The sequence below is a fragment of the Phaseolus vulgaris genome, chromosome 11 (genome assembly GCF_051622355.1).
Source record: "Phaseolus vulgaris cultivar YP4 chromosome 11, ASM5162235v1, whole genome shotgun sequence".
In the NCBI taxonomy this organism is placed as follows: domain Eukaryota; kingdom Viridiplantae; phylum Streptophyta; class Magnoliopsida; order Fabales; family Fabaceae; genus Phaseolus; species Phaseolus vulgaris.
Genome location: NC_143508.1, coordinates 14,049,337 through 14,072,115, shown reverse-complemented (window position 1 = coordinate 14,072,115; position 22,779 = coordinate 14,049,337). Strand labels below are relative to the sequence as shown.

The 22,779-nt window shown below is 37.6% G+C and overlaps 1 protein-coding gene and 1 pseudogene across 2 annotated transcripts; both read left to right on the top strand.

Annotated features, from left to right (window-relative positions):
* Window positions 1-915: 915 nt before the first annotated feature.
* LOC137830363 (putative cyclin-D6-1) lies at window positions 916-3,571 on the top strand. Of its 2 annotated transcripts, none has more exons than XM_068637655.2 (6): window positions 916-1,336; window positions 1,426-1,506; window positions 1,658-1,747; window positions 1,857-2,073; window positions 2,312-2,442; window positions 2,576-3,571. In XM_068637655.2, exons 1-6 carry the CDS (start codon window positions 1,169-1,171, stop codon window positions 2,828-2,830), a joined length of 942 nt encoding a protein of 313 aa, XP_068493756.1. In that variant the 5' UTR covers window positions 916-1,168; the 3' UTR covers window positions 2,831-3,571. The 2 variants fall into 2 exon arrangements, with proteins under 2 accessions (XP_068493756.1, XP_068493764.1); XM_068637663.2 differs by having other exon boundaries at window positions 977-1,336; window positions 2,312-2,433.
* Window positions 3,572-12,361: 8,790 nt separating this feature from the next.
* Window positions 12,362-14,833, top strand: LOC150023079 (uncharacterized; annotated as a pseudogene).
* The last annotated feature ends 7,946 nt before the right edge of the window (window positions 14,834-22,779 follow it).

Here is a 22,779-nt window from a genome sequence, read left to right as displayed (position 1 = left end):
ACTAGGGACTAAATGAATAATAGTTAATAATTTGTTTTATTTATAACTTCAAGGATTAATAATGAAATTTGTAGTTTTAAGGATTAAAAATAAGTTAAAGTATGAAAAGTGATAGTGTGTACTTTGGACCTGCACTCTTGATAAAATATGAATCACGCTTGAACATTTCTCCACAACCAAGGCATGATGCTCAAACAATTAGAACAAACAAAGAAATTCAATCTTTATGAGACATCATTACTCACTCAAGGATGTTTTTTACCTGTTAGACTACTCATGGTTTGTTACATCAGAAAACATCCATATATACTTCCTAATCCTTGATTTTATCTAAGAAAATAAATTCTCAATGTTTGGAGAAGATTGGGCATGCCGATTGTCGTAACCAATAACCATAGGATTGAGATTAATTCATTAAAGTATTTCATTTCAGCTGCTACTTTTTATGCTCAATCACACAGATCCACCAAAAAAAATGCAGCATAATTTACTCAAAATCAGTGATGACTGATGAAACGTATTTATTACTAAAATAGATAGTAGCATTTTGGTTGCATTTTTTCGTTCGATTTTTGGAGTTATTCGAATTAAATATTAATATCAATTTGTTCCCTTCTTATTCTAGAGAGTGCCATTAACATTAAATATTATATTAAATTCAAGATCAAGAAAATAGAAAAACTATCACCCACCGTATTAACTCTCACACCTTTTTTGCATTTAAAAAAAAGAAAACGAGTGCAGAATTCAACCCTTCTATGTCAAACTAAATTTTCTGATTAAAATTGACTTGTGCTTGAACCAATCTGATCCTGCCACAGCACCATCATCTCATGCAACCACTGAACAGAGTGGACCAAAACCTCCCATTTTCCCAAAATTAATATATACCAAAGAAAGACAATAGGGTGAAGAGAGAGGCACAGAAGGCAACAACACCAATAAAGAGAGCAGCAAGTAGCAAAGCTCAGAGCTAAAAAAAGAAAAGTGGCAAAGCTGTTGTAGAACTGAAGCAACTCCATGCTATGGTATTCATTTGAAGAAAGCTGAGAGAACTGAGAACCCTCTCTCTGCCCCTTTACCTTTATCACTTTGCCTCCCTTCAACATGCTTTTCCTTGCCTTTTAAGCTCCACTCAGTAGTACCTTCTTCCACCACCACCTCGTCCATGGAGTTTGACCTTGAAAACCCTTTGGAAAATCTTCACTCCGATGCTGTCTCTTACCTCTTCCTCATTGAATCTGACCACACCCCATCACAGAATCATTCTCACACTCACAAACCCAAAGATCTTGACATCTCTATCAGAGGAGAACTTGTTTCCTTAATCTCACAGGTAAGTGCCAAAACTTTGATTGTTGTTGAGAAAAATAATTTTTTTTTTCTTAAACATAATCTCAGTGTGCGTTGGTTGGCCTTGTTCAGCTGTCCTGCATTTTGGATCCGGCTTTGTCTTATCTTGCTACCAACTATCTGGATCGGTTCCTAGCCAGCCAAGGGATTTCGGTAAAGAATCCAAATGTGCTAGTTGTTTGCTTATTTTCTTCATTGTTCTTCAATTCTATTGATTCATATTCTTATTTGTGAATATTAAAATAAATAGAACACCGAGATTCTCCTTCTTTAAGAAGTGACTCAAATTTGGTTTATGAAACAGCAACCGAAGCCATGGATCCTCAGGCTCATTGCTGTCTCTTGCATTTCTCTTGCTGTCAAGATGATGAGAACTGAATGCTCTGATGTTCAGGTAAAATCGCCATTATTTATTCTAAGTAAAGTGCTTGTAACATACGAGGGTTTTATAAGAAAAGATTGGTAATTTGGTATGCATTCACTGAACGTGGTTTATTTATTAGGCTCTTTTGAATCAAAGTGATGGGGGCATAATGTTTGAGACACAAACGGTGCGAAGAATGGAAGCACTTATCTTGGGAGCATTACAATGGAGAATGCGGTCGATCACCCCATTCTCCTTCATACCTTTCTTCATTGCCTTGATGGGGCTCAAAGGCTCACCAATGGGGACGGTTCTGAAAAACCGTGCCTCTGAAATCATATTCATGTCACAAGGAGGTATTCATAAATTCATAAAATATGATATGGTTGATGATGTTGTACATTTAATTTTTCCAAACACTGCACTGACAGTTATAAATGTTATTTGTCATTTTCAACCTCTCTTCTCTTGCATCCATCTATATTTATCAGTGTGATTTTGAGTGGTGAAAAAACCATTCTGCATGATATATGTTATGATTAATACATAACACCCATCTTCTAATTTAATAATTGTTAACTTCTTTTTGTGCAGAGATAAGGCTTTGGGAGTTCAAGCCATCTATAATTGCTGCAACTGCCCTTTTGTGTGCTTCTCATGAGTTGTTTCCTTTTCAATATCCCTCCTTCTTAAAAGCAATAATCGATTCTTCATATGTAAATAAAGTACACAACACATTCCTCCTTTATTATTATTTATTAGATTATATGAATTATTTTGGAGGAGAAGGGGGAAAGTGGCAAAGCATATTTTGAATGTTGAATGAAATTAATTGAAGGTACGAAAAATTTACTGCAGGAAAGCGTGGAGCAGTGCTACAAAGTGATACAAGACATAGCCATAGAGGAGGAGTACGAGTCTGCGTTGAATGGGGTTTCAAGGTCAGACACGCCGATTAATGTGTTGGACCATCATTTTCTGAGTTCAGAAAGTGAAAAATCCAACGGAATCACCGTTGCTGATTCTCCTCTGAGACAAGAGAGGGACCTCAAAAGACGGAAAATCACTCCATGTGGAAACAATCCAACGATCCACAATTCTTGGATTAACTAAACCATGCCCAAAGAACTACCAAAGAGAGAGTAAAGTAAAGAAGAAAAAAAAACGTTTATGATTTATCCCTATGGTCCATCTGAAAGCGACCATGGCATTAGTCATAATGTCATATCATCTTGGTGTAGTTAACCAAAAAAAATTGAAAATTTTGAAGCCATAAAGTGATGGGACGACATGGAGAAGGGATGTTGATGTTGGTGGACATAAAATCTGTATCACGATATTGGTACTTCGGATTTGGGTGAGAAAAGTAAAAAGGATGATAGATAGATAGATAGATAGATAGATAGATAGATAGATAGATAGATAGATAGATAAGTGGGTGGAATTTTTGTTTTTCTTAAACAGCAAACAAAAAGACAAAACATGGCTTTGAATTGTAGTGTTGAATTTTGATGTGTCTGTTATGTTTTGTGGTTTAAGTGGGGTTGTGTTGCCTAGCTTGTGGCAGTGAAGGAACAGCTTTATTGGAAAATAAAATTTAGTAGGAGTACTTTTGTCTGTAAGCAAGCACCATAACGATTAATTTATTCTTTGTTTATATTACTAAGTTCCTTCTTTTTGAAGGGATGATGATAGGGTCAGCGCGAAGCAATGAGGGTGCATGAGCATGCATGTACTTTGATAACTGTAGATGGAATTGCGTCTTTTGTCTCTGGGATTCGCTGTGAACATGTTGGAGCAAAAACGGTTAACCATTAATTAATTGGACAGCTAAGAATGCTGTTTTCTCCGGTCTCTATGTGGGGGTCTTTGTCCTTTCCTATTTGTTTTTATCTTTGCCTCTTTCGTATTCTCTTTGTTTATCTTGTTCTTATTTCTTAATTCACTACTTACTGTTTCATTTTTACTTCCTTTCTGTTCTTTCTATTTGCCTCTTGCTCTTTACTTCACTGCTTACTGCTTGATGTTGACTTCTTTCCTGTGTTTTTTCCCTTTGGGCTCTTGCTCTTTAATTCACTGCTTGCTGCTTGTATGTGAGAGTTTTAATACCAAGAGTTAGGTCTAGAGATGCAAAGTCACACCTCATGTTTTCTTTTATCTGAGAAGGAAAAAAAAAGGATGCAAAATAATAATAATAGTAAAGAAACGTAGTTAGTAAGGGAAAAGGAGATTGAAGGGAAAGAAGTTTACTAATTATTTCAATTTTATTTTTTTATTACAGGGTATAGTAGATAAAAAAAATTACAAATAAAAGTAAGGTACATCCTAAACAGTCTAGTGGATACATAATTAATGTGTAAATAGACACACAAAAAAATGAAGATGATTCTGAGTAAAAAATTTAGGAACACAGACAAGAAAGAAACAAATTATGAATGAAAATTGTTCTACCTTAGTTAAACTAGTGTATATATATATATATATATATATATATATATATATATATATATATATATATATATAACTAACTAAAAAAACAATAACCTATCTAATAACAACCATGGATTTAGATTTACACTTTAGAAACTAGACGATGTTGGTTAGACAAGCTCTCTAAACTAATCAATGTCATTACATGATCAACTGGATAAGGGATGTTTATTAAGTCAAGTATACACGATGACCCAACTCGACCAAATCTAGTCCAATTAGATTGAGTTGGATTTTATTTATGATTTGGTCAAACTCTACTCAACCCAAATTAACTCACTCTTATGAGTTGTGTGATGTGTTTAATATGAGTGACTAGAGACCTAATCCGAAGTTAACTCATTCGTAATGAATTAAAAAAGAGACTCAATCCAGCTAAAGGAAGTGGACTAAAGAGCTTCTCGAAGTCTTGTGGGCTTACCGGTGTACACCACAGTCTACTACACAAGAAACCCCATACAACCTTACTTACGGGACAAAAGCTATGATCCTAATTGAAATCGGATAGCCCTCTCTACGATGACAAATTCAGGATTTGAATTTTAACAAGGAAAGTTTGTTGGCCGACCTCGACATGATCAACAAATTCAGGGAAAAAAACAGAATAAGAAAAGAAACGTGCAAGGTTTGGGCGACAATAAGGTATAATTCGAAGGTGAAACCAATAAGCTTCCAAAAGGAAGATTTAGTTTGGCGGATGCGTAGTGACGCTCGGAAAAATGAGGGCAAGTTCTTGAGAAATTGAGAAAGTCCTTTCTGCATTTTAGACATAGCGGCTAGCGGAGCTTAATACTTAGAATTTTTATTAGACAAAACTGTACCGAGAACGTGGAATGCCACACATCTCAAATTCTATTATAGTTTATGAAATTCAATGAAATAGTGTACTCTTTCCTCGCTCGGTTGTTTTATCCCTAAGGGGAGTTTTCGACCGGGAAGGTTTTAACGATGCACTTTAAAATTATATTCTTGCTTATTTATACTATTGAATAGGGATTACTCGGTACCAAACCGAATCATTATCGCCTCGAGTGATCAAAAGAATAGGAGTCTTCACTCCAACTAAACTCATCAAGTTCAAACAACTATCGCCCCGAGCGATCAGAATAAAATAATGAGTCTTAACTCCAACTGAATTTATTGAGAATATTGTCTCAATCGATACATCTTATCATACTCCAGTTGAAGTTATCAAGAAATAAATCGGCAAATATAAACCATTATCGCTGAACGCGATTAAAATAAAATAACTATCGCCGAACGTGATCAGAATAAGATAAGAAATTTCAACTGAATTCATCGAGCAAACCTTATCAACCCACACACTCTATTGCTAACACAAGGGTTTTCATTCCAAAACCATCAAAGGCTAACTCTTTGACCCATACAAATATCTATCACGATTAGAATAAAATCGAAGTTCTCACCTCAAATTTGTCCAGTTTATCTTTTCATTAATTAGAAATTATGTAGAATCGACCAGTTTCAGGCTCGGTCGACCAAATCTTCTAAGTCATTCTTGACTCCAAGTACCAATCTTGTAGGAGGGCTTATAAAGAAAATAGGCCTTATATATCGACCAACTTATTACACCGCGTCGATCAGATGAAGTTATTTGGTTTATCGAAATTCAAGTTATTGTACTCCCGATGCTCGGCTTAAACATGCGACATTTACAACTATAAGTTGTAGGAGGAAACCTATAGATTCGGTTAGTCATTACTAATATTTTAAAGCATTGAAATCTTTCATAATAAATTTTTGAAGACATAACAACTCGGACAGAGAGAATATTATAAATTACAAAGACAAGCGTCAAAATTTAAAGATGTTATCAGCAAACGCCAAATATTACAAACTATGTTCACACAAAGTAAATATGTAGAAATTAAAGTTGTTTAGTGCCCACATCCCGGGTCTAGGATATTACGAATATATTTACAAAGGTCTGATAACCTCCTCCACGGAGGCTTCAAATTTCATATGTGTGTCGCTAAGGTTGTCACCTTGGCCTTCAGGATTTTTTGCTTCATCTTCATATTGGCCCACTGGTAGCAATTTGTCGTCCACCCCTTGTTCATATCGTACCAGTCATCCTCTAGAGGAACCCCATGGAAAAAGGTTGCTTAATAGAGGCCTTAATAAAAACAGTTCTTGCTTATTTGCGAGATGAAGGATTGACATTTCTCCAACTTGGTGGATAATGTATTCTCCCTCTCTACGGCTTCGTCTTGATATTTGATGAGGGCGGCCTTCCCCGTCTCGGCCTCGGGTACATAATATGTTTACATACTAGTAAAATTCGTCCACCTCTTGGACGACTCGTACAATGGTACCAACTCCCGACTAGGTAACTTATTTGGGAGCTGGTCAAGAACACACAAAAAAGTTCTTTATCTCGAGGAGTCATCAAAGACCTCGATCAGGAGATAATTCTTGTTGGGTTTTAGGTCCAGTGAAAAGGAAATTTGGTTCTCCTTCCCGCATCGTAAAAAAAGGGTTTGTCATCCGACTCTACAAAAATTTTGAAGTATTTTTTAAATTTTTATAAGACGAGGTGTAGGGTGAAAAACGAATACTCCCTGGTCGACTTGTTAAAGACAACCAACTCACTGGAGTACTCGGATGAGAATTATAGTAGAATAAATATCGTAAACAATCATAAAAGCTTGAAGGGTCGCCCACAAGTTAGGATGTAATTGGGTCGACGCAACATTAAGAATCCAAAGGACCCCCATGATAAATTCTTCAAAGAGGAGGGTGACATGTAATCGTTAAAGAATGTGTTATATACAGAAAAGAAATCTCGGGGTGCATTCTCCCGACCGTAACACACTCGTTCGATGTGGCAACAACTATCAACAACCACTACGTCTGAGGGGGAATCAGGTTTCAAGATGGATACCTTGGATAAAAACTTATCCAAATCATTTGGACCCCTAAAGCAAGTAGGGATGTTCAAGACGTGTGGATCAACCCACTCGTAGCTCGGACAGTCTGACTTAAGGTCAACCGTGTGGTCCGAGCCACTCACGTCTCTCGCACCACCAGAAGACTGGACATTTAATATACTATCAGAAAGATCGGTATAGGAAGACATTACTAACCTTGGTGCAAAGAAAGCGAAAGAAAGCTGGTAGACTTGGCACTCAGAGCATAGCAAGGTTTTGAATGTCATGTAATGTCCTTATGAAATATTAGATTTGCAGGTTGTGCTTGAGGAGTTATTCTTTTTTTATGTTTTATTAAGTTGGACATGTAGAAGTAGATGACATTGTTAGGATATATTGTATAAGGATTGGAATATCCTTGAAATACTCAATATTTTATTATTTTTTTCTGATAAAAAAAATATTGAATAACAAAAAGTTTTGGAAGATAAAAAATAATTAAAGAAAACAAATAATAAAAAGGGTTAAATCTATTAAAAAGATAGAAAGATTATAACTACACATTAATTGTATTAAAATACTTAACATACAATAAAAATTAATAATTTAAAGTAATAATATTAATAGTTTATATAACAAATACGTAACGAACAAAAATATAAAATGTGTTGATATTTCTCTATCTTAATTATATTTACAAAAGTGAAAGGCAATCTTAATTATGTTATAATTAAAAAAATTTAATTCATGAAAAAAAAAGAGTCAAATCAAGTTAAGAAAAAATATTATCTAGTTTATCTGAGTTTTTTATTTTGAGTAAGTTTTTTCTAGAGTATTCTTATGTATGTTCTGTTTTTTTTTTTAATTCATAATTTTTTTCTTTATAAATGTAAAAAATGAATTAATGAAATGGCGGTGTTTGGTAAGAATGAATGAAAGCTGAAAAAAAAATGAAAATATTTGTAGGTAAAAGTCTAGTATTTTTGCAAAGGTACTGCATAGAAAAAAAAAAGGATTCGTACACAGTAATTTCTGTGCAAATAACCGTGGGGAAGCTACGAAAATGGTTGTCGAATTACTTTTATATCCTTTCATTCTCTAAAGCATGCGTAGCTTCATTTGTCAGTGTTAATGTCAGTACTTTTTCTGAATGATGTTTGCTTTCAAGTGATACTAATAAATAAATAAATAAAACTACGAATAAAAATAATAATACATGAAAAAACAATCTATTTTCAGATTTTGTTAGCTATTTTTTCAATCATACATTACTTGAAAATTTAAATACAAACTTAAAATTAAATATATAATCGATTAAAAACTATCACTTCCCTTTTCTTTCTTTTTCATTCAAATATAAATATACATCACTACAAATTCTCTTCATTTTTTTTACTTCCATAAAATAATTTCTATTTTCATCAATTTGGTATCTATTTTATGTTTATTTTTCACTCTTAGATGTAGAAATTACAATGAAATCAACAGTAAAAATTGTGTATATTAAATGTAAAAGTAAAACCGATCAAATCCTCTTCATAATTTTAATTAATTATTATGCATAAAATAATGATTAGTTCATTTATTAAAAAAATCAAACTACCAATATTAGAGTTTGTATTCTTGTTTTTTTAAGCTTATTAAATTTCTAGTCTAATAGACACAACCATCCATTTTTATGAATATTAATACTTACATGAGTGGTTATTTATAATAAATGTGGGAATTGTTTTCACGGAATAGAAGGTAACAATGTTTATTTTATAAAAGATTATTTTATTTAAGTATTATTCTAAAATTTTGACATGAATTAATTCACATTATCAAAAATTATCATTCATTTGTGTGTAAAGAGAAAACAATTATTGTATATGACATAGATATTATATGTTATCTACTTAGCAATTAAATCTTTTTTTTTCTAGTTTTCTCTCTTATTTTTTTGTGTTTGGTCTTCAATTCTTGGTTGAGAGCACCTATAAAAGGCTACCCGACAATAAAATAAGTATTTAGTATTTGAGTATAGTTAATATATTGATCAAAATGTATTTTATTCTTGTATAAATAGAGTTTGTAAAGGACTTTATCCTTTATGGATTGTATTTAATGTGTATCATAACTTAAATGGAATTACCTGATTTGTCATATATCTTCTTATTTTACCTTAATGTATTAACTCTGATCGGTCGAACGACCTCCAATACCGAGTGATGTTGGTTTGTCCGACTCCGACCGATACACTTGTACTTGTATAGGGCCTAGACAATACCTGCTACCGGTTTGACAATTGAATTCTCTCCTTTGGTCGTGCTTTCCTCTTGACTTTCTCGTGTTCGGTCTTCAACTCTCGGTTGGGAGTGCACTTGCAAAAGGTTCTCCGACAATTAAGTAATTATTCAGTATTTGAATTTAGTTAATATATTGACCAAAACGTACCTTATTCTTGTATAGCATGCTTATTTAAAGAGTTTGCAATGGACTCTATCATTGATGAATCATATCTAATGTGTATCATAACTTAAATGAAATTACATGATTTATCGTGTATTATTTTATTTTACTTTAGTATATTAACTCTGAATTCACGATCTTTGATATCGAATGATGTTGATTCACCTTATCATAGAAACCAAACAAAAAAAAGTCATGATAAATAATAAAAAATTTAATTTTTTTAATCTAAACCAATTTTTAAGGAATTCATGACCAATACAATAGGTAACGTTTCAAACCAGCAAAAATATTTGCTATAATCAATCCCTACATAGTAGAAATGAAATATTAAAATTTAAAATATTAGAAATAGTTGAAAAACAATGTTAAAGTCCTCTTCTTCCATAACAAAGAAAAAGAAAAAAAAAAATAACTTATAGACGATGAATGAAAATAAAGAAGAAAATATAATGGATTAATTTTTCAAACAAATATGAAAGAAAATTATAAGTAGCTAGTAATCCTATAACATGTTTAAAAGTTTTCAAACATTACTATAATCGAGTTTATATTCTTTAGTGAATTTTTGGTGTTCTCCTGTAACTTCAAAATACTCTGGTTTTAATATATTAATATACAATATAAAAGTAACATGAATCTAGTATAAAAGTTTGAAAAAAGCTGTAAAATAATTCTTGTATTATAATTAATAAGTAATTATACTCATATTATGACAAATTTTATTAACAAAATTCAGGTAGATTTACTTTCAAATTGAGACAAATTAATATAAAAGACTTTTAAGTCATTTTCTGATTCCTTTCATTAACATCTAATAGACATTATCCATACTTAATTCAAATTTGAATGGCCGAATGGGATAACCCAGATATCAAGTTGGTCTACAATTCTTACTCCTACCACCAAGAGAACCAGTTCGAACCACCAAATTATTTTGTTTACATTTTTAATTTGGTTTAAAATAATTTAAATAAATAAATTATTTAATAAGGTTTAGACATTTGTATGAATTATTTAATCATCTTTTTTTTATAAAACATGTAATTTAGTCATTTATACCAATTTATGTTTTTTATATTTTATTTTTTTCATAATTTATATTATATTATTTTTTAATCTTTTAATGTAAATTTACTATTGTTATAAATGAATATTATTTTATTTTATTAAGTTAACATCAACATTATGATGCATTTGATTTAGATTTCTATATATCTATTTTGAATGTTATGTCAAATGCAATAATATTTTATTCATTTTTTAATATTAAAATTACCATATTGCATTTATTTAATGAAATTTCTCATATTATGTAATTAATATTATTTCTTTTGTTAAAATGTTTTAATCATAACTAAAATATTATCTTGCCAATTTCCTAATTGGTCTACTTTTAAAAATATGAAAAAATTAATTTTTTTTTCATAAATTAAAATTATTTATAGATAAACTAATATGTAAAAAATTTCTTATATAATTTCTTACGAGTTTGTTTATATGTATAGTTGATTAATATACAATATTTAGGGAAATAAATAAATTAAATGAATAATTAAACTATTATTTTATTTGTCAGAGGTGTTGCTTTACTGGATTGATCTGATCTATTCAACATTTTAAAACAAGTTAATTAAATTAAATTGATTAATTTATTTTCTTAACTTCAAATTTAAACTAAACCAATTATTCTTTTGAATGTATCTTTTCAATCCGGACTAGTGAATGATTTAATCTCTTGCTTCTTTAACTTTTAAATTTATATATTATAGATTTTGTTACTTATTTTATTTTAATTTCTTATTTTTAGTCTCTTTTATCTATTTATATTTTTATAATATTATTAAATACCTTAATTTTCCCATGATTATTATACTTCTTTATCGTATTTTGGTAAAAATAAATTAATGAGAATTATAAATTAATAATTGTATAAAAACCAAATAATAATGAAAATAAATTATTATACATAAAAAATAAAGAATAAGATTACCTTATTTAAATAAAAATATATATGTTTAATAGACCATAAATAAAGATAAAAGCCTTTAAAATAGAATAACTTATTAATTAAAAAAATGGTCTCGTAAGTTAATGTGATATTACTAAAAGATGTGTTGACAATTGGAAACAAATGAACTTATGAATAATTGATATCACTCTGTACTATTTTTTCATGAGTTAGACTTAATATTTTTAATGCATAAAGTTGAATGTTTTCTAAATTATATAATTTGGTGTACTAATTTTCTTCATATTGAGTATTTTTATTATTAATATAGTACTGGGATGATCGACCGGTCTGTAGACCCGGTCAACCTATGCAACCAGACTCCACCTTAAGGTACGAGGTCGACCATGTGGCATATGAGGCCGACTGACGTAAGATACTCAAGTCAAAGGTTGACCCGATTAGCAAAAGCTAACCCATGGTTAGGAAACGACCTAATCCAACCCTAATCGCTAAACAACCCCCTAATCCGGCCCAACAGCAAGGGCCCATCAAGGTAATATAAATATCACGCATTCCAAGGAAGAAGGTACGTCATTATCTACAGTATTCTAACTAGCCGAATACGATACCCCACTGACTTGAGCGTTGGAGTGCCATCTGCAGGTACCCCACCAGCCTGAGGAGCCGTTCGGCGAAGAAGTTAGAAGGAGGAGCGTTGGACATAGCTGAACCGACCGAGTAGCATCTGAAGACAATAGTTCTCCCAGTCCTCAAACTAGTTCGAGAACAATTGACGCCCACCGTGGGACCGAGGAGAGCCAAAAGAAGCCATATCAATAGATGGTATCGACCTGCAGCATGGCAAGCATGACCGAGGCAAATCAAACGGCAATGATGATGGCCCTCCAGAAGGAGTTAGCAGAGATGAAGAAGGCGCATGAGGAGGCCGCTAAGAAGAACGAGGAGGAAATCAAAAACCTCCAAGAAGAAAATAAACGATTGAAGAAGTTGGTCGAAGGGGTGCCGTCCCTCGCCATGACGAACCAGGCCGGTAAGTCTTATGCCACCGGCGCCGGCCTCCAGGCCGAGAAAGAGACGAAAAATGACTTCACTATGGAGATGGATGGGGAGTCCCATCCTAGCAAAACGGCCAACACTACTGGCATGGCGGGCTCGAATCGGCGCCATCCCTTTACTGACCGCGTCATGGATACCCCCCTGCCGGACAAATGGAAAGGTTTCAACAGGGATCGGTATGATGGGACGACCGACCCCGACGAGCACGTGGACGCGTACACAACACACATGAGCCTGTACACCACGGACGACGCGGTCTTTTGCCGAGTCTTCCCCACATCCCTAAAGGGAGGGGCTCTGAGCTGGTTCACCAAACTCCCCGCAAATTCGATAGATTGTTTCGAGACCCTGATAGCAAAATTTGACGTCCAGTTTGCAACAAGCCGCCCCCACCACCTAACATCCATAGCACTAGTCGGCATTCGCCAAGAGAAGGGAGAATCCCTGAGAACGTTCATCGATCGGTTCAGCAAGACCACCATGAGCATTCGCAACCTCAGCCCCGAGGTGGCAATGCACCACATGCTGACCGCCCTGCGTCCTGGTCCGTTCGCCGATAGCCTGTGTATGCAGCCTACAACCAACCTCGATGATCTTAGACGCCGAGCGGGGAAATTCATGTAGCTGGAAGAACTCCGTGAATTCAGGAACAACGCCCAGGCCGAGGCAAGTGGAGAAAAGAAGGAGGACAGGGAACGACAAGGAAGGTCCCGGACTGGCCGGGACCAAAAAAAGGACAACCGAGGACCCCGCCTCTCCCGCTACACACCTCTGAACGCTGATAGGAGCAAAATTTTGCAAGAGGCCCTAAGTGCCGAGTTGATACCACCACCCCGAAGGGCCCTGAGCCCAGAAAACGCCGACCGCAGTAAAAGGTGCCGATACCACAAGAATACTGGCCACTCCACCGAGGAATGCCAAGCCCTGAAAGACAAAAGAGAAGAGCTCATTCAGGCCGGACACCTCAGACGCTTTGTGCGTAGTACCCGTGAAACACGTCGTTCCCCATGCAAATAGCAAACTCCTAGGAGAAGGGACCGAACCCCCCCGAGCCCACGAGAGGGTGATAGGCGTGGAGACCGACGGGGACGAAGAGACGACCCCCCACAAACCGACACTCGTAGGGGCCGAGAGGTAATCAACACCATCGCCGGAGGGTTAGCTGGGGGAGGTAGCTCCAACAACGCACGCAAAAAACACCTGCGGGTCGCCCACCAGGTAAACCTCGTCTCTGCCCGGCCGAGGATGCCACCGATTACGTTCACGGATGAAGATTTCAAAGGGATAGACCCTACACAGGACGACCCCATGGTGATATCGGTGGATATCGACAACTTTACAATCAAGAAAACCCTCGTGGACCAAGGAAGTTCGGTCGACATCTTATACTGGAAGACCTTCAAAGCCATGAGAATTCCGGAAGAGGAAATGATGCCCTACAACGACCACGTGGTCGGTTTCTCTGGGAAACGCGTAGGCACGAAGGGTTACATAGAACTATACACAACGTTCGGCCTGGAAGGGGCAAGCAAAACCCTTAAGATCAGATACCTGGTCATAGACGCCAACACGTCCTACAACATCCTCATCGGCCGGTCGTCCCTCAACAAGCTTGGAGCGATCGTCTCAACGCCTCACTTGGCGATGAAATTTCCTTCCCCCTCGGGCGACATCTTGACGGTCCACGTCGACCAAAAGATCGCCAGGGAATGCTATGCAGAAAGCCTACGAGTTGAGCCAACACGGCAAAAACCCATAGGCAGCTACTCGCCTAAACGAAAGATGGTCGGCCGAGGTAGAGGCCCTCGGAAACACTCCCCACAACCCAGGAATGTCGTCGCAATGGCAGACCTGGACCCAAGAGAAATCGAACCAAGACTCGAGGTCAAAGACGAATTGCGCCAAGCAGAACTCGGCGAAGGGGAGCGGTACATGAGCATCGGTACGGCAATGGCCGCCGCCGACGCTCAAAAAGAACGCAGACCTTTTTGCCTGGACAACGACCGATGTACCAGGCGTTCACCCGGACATCATCACCCACCGCCTCTCCGTATACAAGGAAGCACGCCCAGTAGCCCAGAAGAAGAGGAACTATGGGGAAGACAAGAGGTTGGCAGCCAGAATCGAGGCCGAAAAGCTCCTAAAGGCTGGCTTCATTGCCGAAGCACGATACTCCACCTGGTTGGCAAATATAGTGATGGTGAAAAAGGCGAGCGGCAAATGACGGATGTGCGTCGATTACAAAGACCTTAACAAAGCCTGCCCCAAAGACTCGTACCCCCTACTGAACATCGACCGGCTGGTCGATGGAGTAGCCGGCCACAAGGTCCTAAGCTTCCAGGACGCCTACTCGGGTTACAACCAGATAAGCATGCATCACAGCAACCGGGGCAAAACAGCTTTCACAACCGACGACGCAAATTACTTCTACAAGGTAATGCCGTTCAGTCTAAAGAATGCCGGAGCCACGTACCAAAGGCTCATGGACAAAATCTTTAAAGGGATGATTGGCAAAAGCGAGGAGGTCTACGTGGACGACATCGTGGTAAAGTCCGACTCATGCGATCAACACATCAAGGACCTACAAGAAGTCTTCGACGCCCTAAGAAGGGTCAACATGCGCTTCAATCCCGAAAAGTGTGCGTTCGGCGTGGAAGGCGGCAAGTTCCTCGGCTTCATGCTAACCCACAGGGGAATCGAGGCAAACCCCGACAAATGTAAGGCCATAGTAGAGATGAGAAGCCCGAGCAACCTGAAAGAAATCCAACAGCTGCTCGGCCGGCTAACGACACTGTCTAGGTTCGTCCCTCGCCTCGCCGAACGAATCAGGCCCATAGCCCAGATGCTCCGCAAAAGTTCAAAGTTCAGCTGGAAAGGGGAGTGCGAGCAAATCTTCAGCCAAATCAAAACATTCCTATCGTCACCGGCCATCATCAAAAAACCTAGACTCGACCTGGCCATTGTAGTTTATCTGGCCGTGTCCGAGGAAGCGGTCAGCTCAGCCCTGGTCCAAGAAGTGGACCACGAAGAACATCCAGTGTACTTCGTCAGTCGGACGCTCCATGCGGCCGAAACCAGATACCAAATGATAGAGAAAGTGGCATTAGCCCTAGTGCTGACCGCAAGGAGGATGCGCCCATACTTCCAAAACCATGAAATCATGGTAAGGACCAATTATCCTATATACAAAATTTTATCTAAACCCGACCTTGCAGGACGAATGATAGGATGGTCGGTCGAGCTTTCAGAGTTCGACATCAGGTACGAACCAAGAGGCGCCATTAAGTCCCAATGCTTGGCAGATTTTGCCACCGAGCTCCCCAAAAACTCAGAAACCTCGGCCAAGTGGGTACTCTACGTGGACGGGTCGTCCAGCAAAACAGCTTGCGGCGCCGGGGTCGTCCTTGAAGGCCCCGAGGACTTGTTGGTTGAGCAAGCCCTCCAGTTTTCCTTCAAAGCAACAAACAACCAAGCAGAATACGAGACCATACTGGCCGGCCTCAATCTGGCAAATGACCTAGGCGCACGAGAGGTCACATGTAAAAGCGACTCCCAGTTGGTCGTCAGCCAAATTAAAGGGGAATTCGAAGTCAAGGAACCTCTTCTTCAACGATACTACCACACGGTCAGCAACGCCATAGCCAAGTTCGACAAAGTCGTAGTCGAGCACATACCACGACAAGAAAATGAGCGGGCCGACGCACTTTCACGCCTTGCGTCCTCTAAAAAACAGAGTCATCACCGATCGGTCGTCCAGATGCGACTACCACAACCAAGCGTAGGTGACGCCGAGTGCATGGGGATCCAGATGCGACTACCACAACCAACCAAACCTTCAGAGTTTTTTTTTATGTAAATATAGACTCAGAAGGAGAATTTGGAAATGGGGTTAAAAAAGTGAATGAAAATTAAGAAGATACTGTTGCTTGGAGAATTATTTGTACAAGAGCATGATACATATCTTATTATTATGACTGTCCTAACAAACAATAATCATATGTCATGTCATGCTTCGCCACTTCAACTAACAGCATGTGATAGAAAGGACATTGAGCTATGAACAATCATGGAAATTCCGAACATGTTTCAAAGCAATATCTGGGAAGCTATTCCAACATGAACACAGTTGAAGAAGCCACAACAATATCCATTCATTAGTTAAGGCAAAGCTTAGATAAAATTTAGAAAAGTACACTTTGTGCAAGGATGAAGAAAAAAAGTTGTTGTTCTGTGAGTAAAAATACTTTTTTGATCAAACATGCATTGATTTGGTGATTTAGAGATTCAAAACTTGACAGTGATTAAAGAGAAACCAAGTTGGGGTCCTTGTTCATAATTATTTCTGCATCTAATGGACGCTCCTGCCACACAGGTACATCGTAACAAATCCCCTATTAAAGAAGAAAAATGTAGTACATATAGAAGAATTTGACTTTAAAGTACACCCATTTTGTAACAAGCCCAAACTAGTTTATAGACAGCCTGGACAAATAAATTAGTGTCATATTCCAACCAACACTGCTGCAGTGACAGGCTTAGTCAATGAGTGATTCAATTCAGAAACACCACCAAAATAAAAGGTCTTGGTCCATATGGAATTCTGTGATTTTTTTTGTACAAATCAATCCCATCGCCAGCTAGAGTCACATATATACTTAATTAATAGCAGTGTGGAGAACCTTGCAGAGTTGCAGAAGCAATTTCCAGGATGCAGAAGTATATAATATATTTGGTTTTACACAGTTCTGTTTAGGATACAATGAGTACTGTGGTTACATATAAAACAATCTAACTAACAATAATAAGAAATTTGTAAATCAATTGATCAACCACCTTATTCACTATGATGAAAATGCTAGAGAATACCCCAACTCACAACATTGAGAGGCCACCATCATCCTTTAAAATTGAGGATGAACCTAGTTATGAAAAAAACAATTGAGTTGAATGTCCTACATTGGAATAGATGAAAAAATCCACTTGTAAGTGTGTTTAGATTACTTGTCTGAGTAAAGAGCAAGAGATACTCTTTACAATGGTGTACCACAGAAAAAAGAAATCATACAAGTATTTAGAATTAAATAATGATGTTTGTTGATTTACTTAGTTAAGAATTTGAGTACTTTGCACATAGACAGTGCATGTGTGCACAATTGACGATAAGTGTTCTGTATTCATGCAGATGCAGGCAATTAAAGTCACATGATATTAGTATAGTATTATAATAGCAGAAGTGGTCACAATGATAAGCCTCCAAAATTTCATAAATGCTAGAGGGTGGTGACTTTTATCAGCATTGGTGGTTGAGTTTGGTAAAAGCGAAATCCAAGAACTTCACAGAATCACAGTTGCATTGCAGCTGCGCACTTCGTACGTTGTCTAAATGCGTGCTGTCTGAGCTCCTCAGGCATTCCGCATTAAATTTCAATTCATTTTTTTTCCGTTAAAAACTAGGAATCTCCACACCCAGTTTCTCTCTTCTCTATGCTGATTAATTAACAATCTATTGCTACATGATTTTCTAACACAACCAATGAGAATATAGATAAGGTTTCAAATTCTTATAAGCAAATGTTTATTGTTTTGTTTCTGACAGAGTTTAAGGAAGGATTATACGTATGTACATCGTATGTATGTCTACCTAGATAGACTGAACTTGGGCTCATATAAAAGAAAGATGTAATGTTTCTTCCTGCACCTGCACCTCCACCACATGTTGTTCTCTCATCTCCATAAATTTTTCATATTTTCAAAAATGTCCTTTTATAATATTTTGAAATACATAATCCGAAAGTCTTTTTTTAAATTCGTAATTAGTTTTCAGATTATATAATCCAGAAGTCTTTTTTTCATATGCATAATCAGTTTCTGAATTACATAATCTGAAAGTATTTTTTAGCTTCCAGATTATGTAATACAAAAGTCTTTTTTTCAAATGCTTTACATAATCCGAAAACTACTCTATGGGAATGACACAAAAAAATAAAAAGATATTTTCACGTTTTGTATGAGGGTGACCAAAGAACATATGGAGGTGCAGGAAGAAACAGTGAGAAAGATGAGGTGAGTTACAAACTTATGATACAACTGGGCTTCTCCTCTATGTTTCTAAGGCCATTTATTCCTGCACCTGAGGTTTTCCTACTCAATATCACAAAATACGTGAAATGATAGCTTTACCCTTTTCTTCATATTCTTTATTGACCTCATTTTCCCCTTCTATTGGTACTTGGTATTTGGTGCATCTTATGATTTTGTTCTAACTCAGTTTTCCTTCGGCTTAACACTTGGCATTCACTAAACCCTAAACCAATCAAAATTATTTTAATTCTTTATTTTGGTTTTGTAAATAATGAAAATATCACACTCCATATATGTGAATTGTGAAAATGATTTTATAATTTGTTTCCTTTCTTTATTTCAACTCAATTCAAAAAATTTAAATATAAATTTAAATTTTGTGATGGCATTCTCCTAATTCAATTCAACTAATTTGTGATTGGTCTGACTGAACTATTTCATATAACTGATCATATCGGTTTTTTTTCTCTAAGTGGTTCAATTTTTTTTTTATATTCTCAAAATCGACAATTTTTTATTTATTCCCAAAATGGGTAATGGAGACTTTGATAAAATAAAATCGTCGATCACAATATATATTTTAAAAAAAATATGAAAATCGTATACCAGATTAACGATTTATAATATTAAAATATATTTTAACATATTAATTTTTTTTAAAAAATAAAAAATAAAATTTTTTATATATGAAATACGATTTTAACATCCTAAGTTTATATATAATAATATATAAAATTAAAAAGAACTATCAAATAAATATTTTTTTAACATTTTAATATATAATAATTTTAATATATATGTTTTTAATATTTAAAATAGAAATAAAAATAATAGAAAATTAGATAAATTTAATTCATAATTATAACTTTATTTTATATAGAATTAAAGAAAATTAAATTTTAGTTTTCAAAATAATAACAATAATAATAGAAAATTAGATAGATTTAATTTACTATTATAACTTTTTTTTATATATAATTAAAGAAATTTATATTTTTATAAAAAAATTAACTAAATAAGTTTTCAGAATTTTTTTTATGATACATAAGAACTATTTTGAATTTTTAATAAAATTAATGATGTAATATTTTAATAAAATAAAATAATATAAAATGATTATTGATCCTGCCGGTTGACCTGAGTGCAAGAGTCTTGCCACGTCAAGAATGCTTCTCTCGATCAGCTTCGCACCACGTTAGCCTTCGATCTTCACGTCTCAATTCCTCGCAAGAACCTGAAGAAAACAAAGACACAGAATGGCGCCGCTGCGGCCGATCGCGCTCCGACGCTCAAGTCAGTGACATAATCACCAAAAACTCAGAGAGAATATCAAACTCAAGGAACCGTGCACAGTTAATCTCAGTATACTCAAGTGTTCTCAAAAGCGTACCTCAAAATCTGTTAAGAGTTCCTTATATACCTGAGCGTTTCTCTCTCCTGACGGTTACACCTCTGGACACGTGACTCACATCCAGCTGTACACGTGTCACCATCTGGATCCCTCTCCACTTGAGCGTCACTTCTACTCTTCAAGCTATTCGACTAAGTTACCCATGCAAGGGGTAACTTGGTGCACAGCTTCCTTGGAGCGCGACCCTTTAAGCGGCGAGTACGGGGTGTCACCATGCACACCTTCTCTGTGGTCTCGCCTGCCACTATCACGATCTGCTTCACTTGCACATCATGCATGTTCTGGGAGACTGTTCCCTTGCCCCGACCTCCGGCCAGGGAATGATCATCTGATAACTTCGTCCTTCGTACTAGTACCCCTTGGAAGCCTTAAGCGAACCTTCCTGATCTTTCGGCGATGTGCCCCTTTTGGCGGTCTCTAACCACTTGATCGCCTAAAACTCACATACGGTGACTATGACGCGAGCCTGGTGATCGTCGGTTATACATACTAGAGATCGGAGAACGCCAAGCTAACAATTGGTGACTACACAAACTTCCCGATGTGCTTCCCTTCTGTCAGCCAGGTGTCCCGTTCAACACGCCTATATTATCGCTTGCTGCCACGTCATCACTTCTGATTACCTGATCGGTACACAAGCCCCCCAGTCTTAAGCTGAGACTTGTCTAGTGAAAAGACTAAGAAGTCACGTCATCGTCGATCTACGTGGTGCTGGTACGGATTTCCGTACGTTCGTACCCTCTGCCTTTCTGACGCTCCACCAACCTCTTTTTCAATCACACGACACGTGGCTTCATCAACGGTCGTCTTCAATTGACGTTTGCGCTTCCTAAAACGTTCGAAATCCCCTAAAACCTTCGCGCTTTTCACTGTTCCATCATCTTTCTTCACTCTCAAGCGTTTCCAAGCATTTTCTCTGCGAACCACGAAGCTTCTCGCCTCTCTCAATCTTCAACTTTCTTCAACGCTCATCCGATCACAAAAAGGTAACCCTTTTACTCCTTCTATGGATACCTGCTGCATTTTAATCGGTTTGCATCATCCATTATCTGTCTGAAGCATACGTTGTGGGCTGTTTTTTCCTTTTCTCTTTTTCTCGTAACCTAGGGCTTCGTCCTTCATAACGTTTATCCCAGCGAACCCTTATTCGTTCGTTCTGTCTTCTTCGTCCTCAATCGAGTCGTTCTCTGTTATCCTCATTTCATTCCTTTCTCTTTCCTTTGCAGTTCCTGCGATGGCTCACACGAAGTCCACCGCTAACCCTCCTCCTTCGTCGCGAAACCCTCCACCCCAAACGCGTAGGGTTGCCCCTGGGGCAAATCCTCCACCAGCGTGCAACCCATCACGAGCCTCTGGTGCTCCCTCTACTCAGGCTGAAAGGCCTACCTCTTCTCATGCCAACCCTACTCAGGCAACTCCACCAGTCGCCGGAGGAGCCCCCCCTTCTTCCGCAAGACTATAAAGAACTCTATCCTTGGGCCACCCCAACTCTGCTGAAAGAGACCTCTTCGATAAACACTGAGTTGGGCGTGCACCGATTGAGGAAAGGAGATCAGCCCGACCTTTCCTTCCATAAAGAGCATGATAGCAAAGTGGCCGTGCTGCCCTGCTTCCCGGGTGAACCGATCTGCGCAGACGATAAGGGGAACAACGACGAGTTGTTCTGCTTCATCTACACCACTTTGTTCAAGAAAGTGAAGCTTAGGCTTCCTTTTACCTGTTTCGAGAGAGAGCTGCTAACCGAGCTCAATATCGCCCCCGCCCAGCTTCATCCCAACAGCTGGACGTTTATAAGGGCGTTCCAAATTCTTTGTGCGCACCTGTTGTTGCCGGCCTCAGCCGACGTCTTCGTCTTCCTGTTTGAGGCAAAGAATCCCGGAGATCGCCTCTGGGTCAGCTTGAACGGGATTGCTAGGAGATCCATCTTCTCAATCTTCCAGCAGTCTTACAAAGTCTGGAAAGGGAAGTTCGTGAGGGTGTGCCAAAACGACCAAGACCCCTCACTGCTCGACGGCTTCCCCTTGTATTGGGTACACAAGGGGGACAAGGACTCTAAGGACAGCTTCAGAAGACCAAGGAGCCCTGACAATATGGGGGAGTTAGACAAAGATCTTTGCCTCTTCTGGAAGAGCGTGGTCGCCGCCAACATCACCTTCCCCACTGCCTCAATCATTCCCTACGAGTTTTTCGAGAGCCAACTCGAAATACACATAGGTTAGCTCCTACCTCCACACCAAGTCTTTCACTTCGAGCTAATACTAACTTACCGTCTTCACCACTCTGTTTTGGCATTCCACTATTCTGTGTTGACCCTGATCTTTCATCCATGTATTGCTTGTGTTGTCTCTGCATAAATATGCTTGTATTTTCTGTTTCTGTTTTGGTTGCTCACCTATTCTTTACCTTGTGCAGATAACATGCTGGGAAAAGGGAAACTGGCAGAACTGAGGGCGATCGCCCGATCCCACAAGCTCGCGGCGGGCTCCCAAGCCGTGCCCAACCCGGTGGTGGCGATCGCCGCTACTCAAGGCAAAACCCCTCCCCGAGGTGGTCCAACTTCTTCTGGGGTACTACCCGCCCCAGAAAGGAAAAAACTAGTCTTGAGGAGACCCAAGAGGAAGGCTCCTCAAGTGGTGCAAGAGGGAGAAGAGGATGATGAAGAGACTGAGGATGGCCTCATTACCAAGAGAACAAGGGCGGCTCCCTC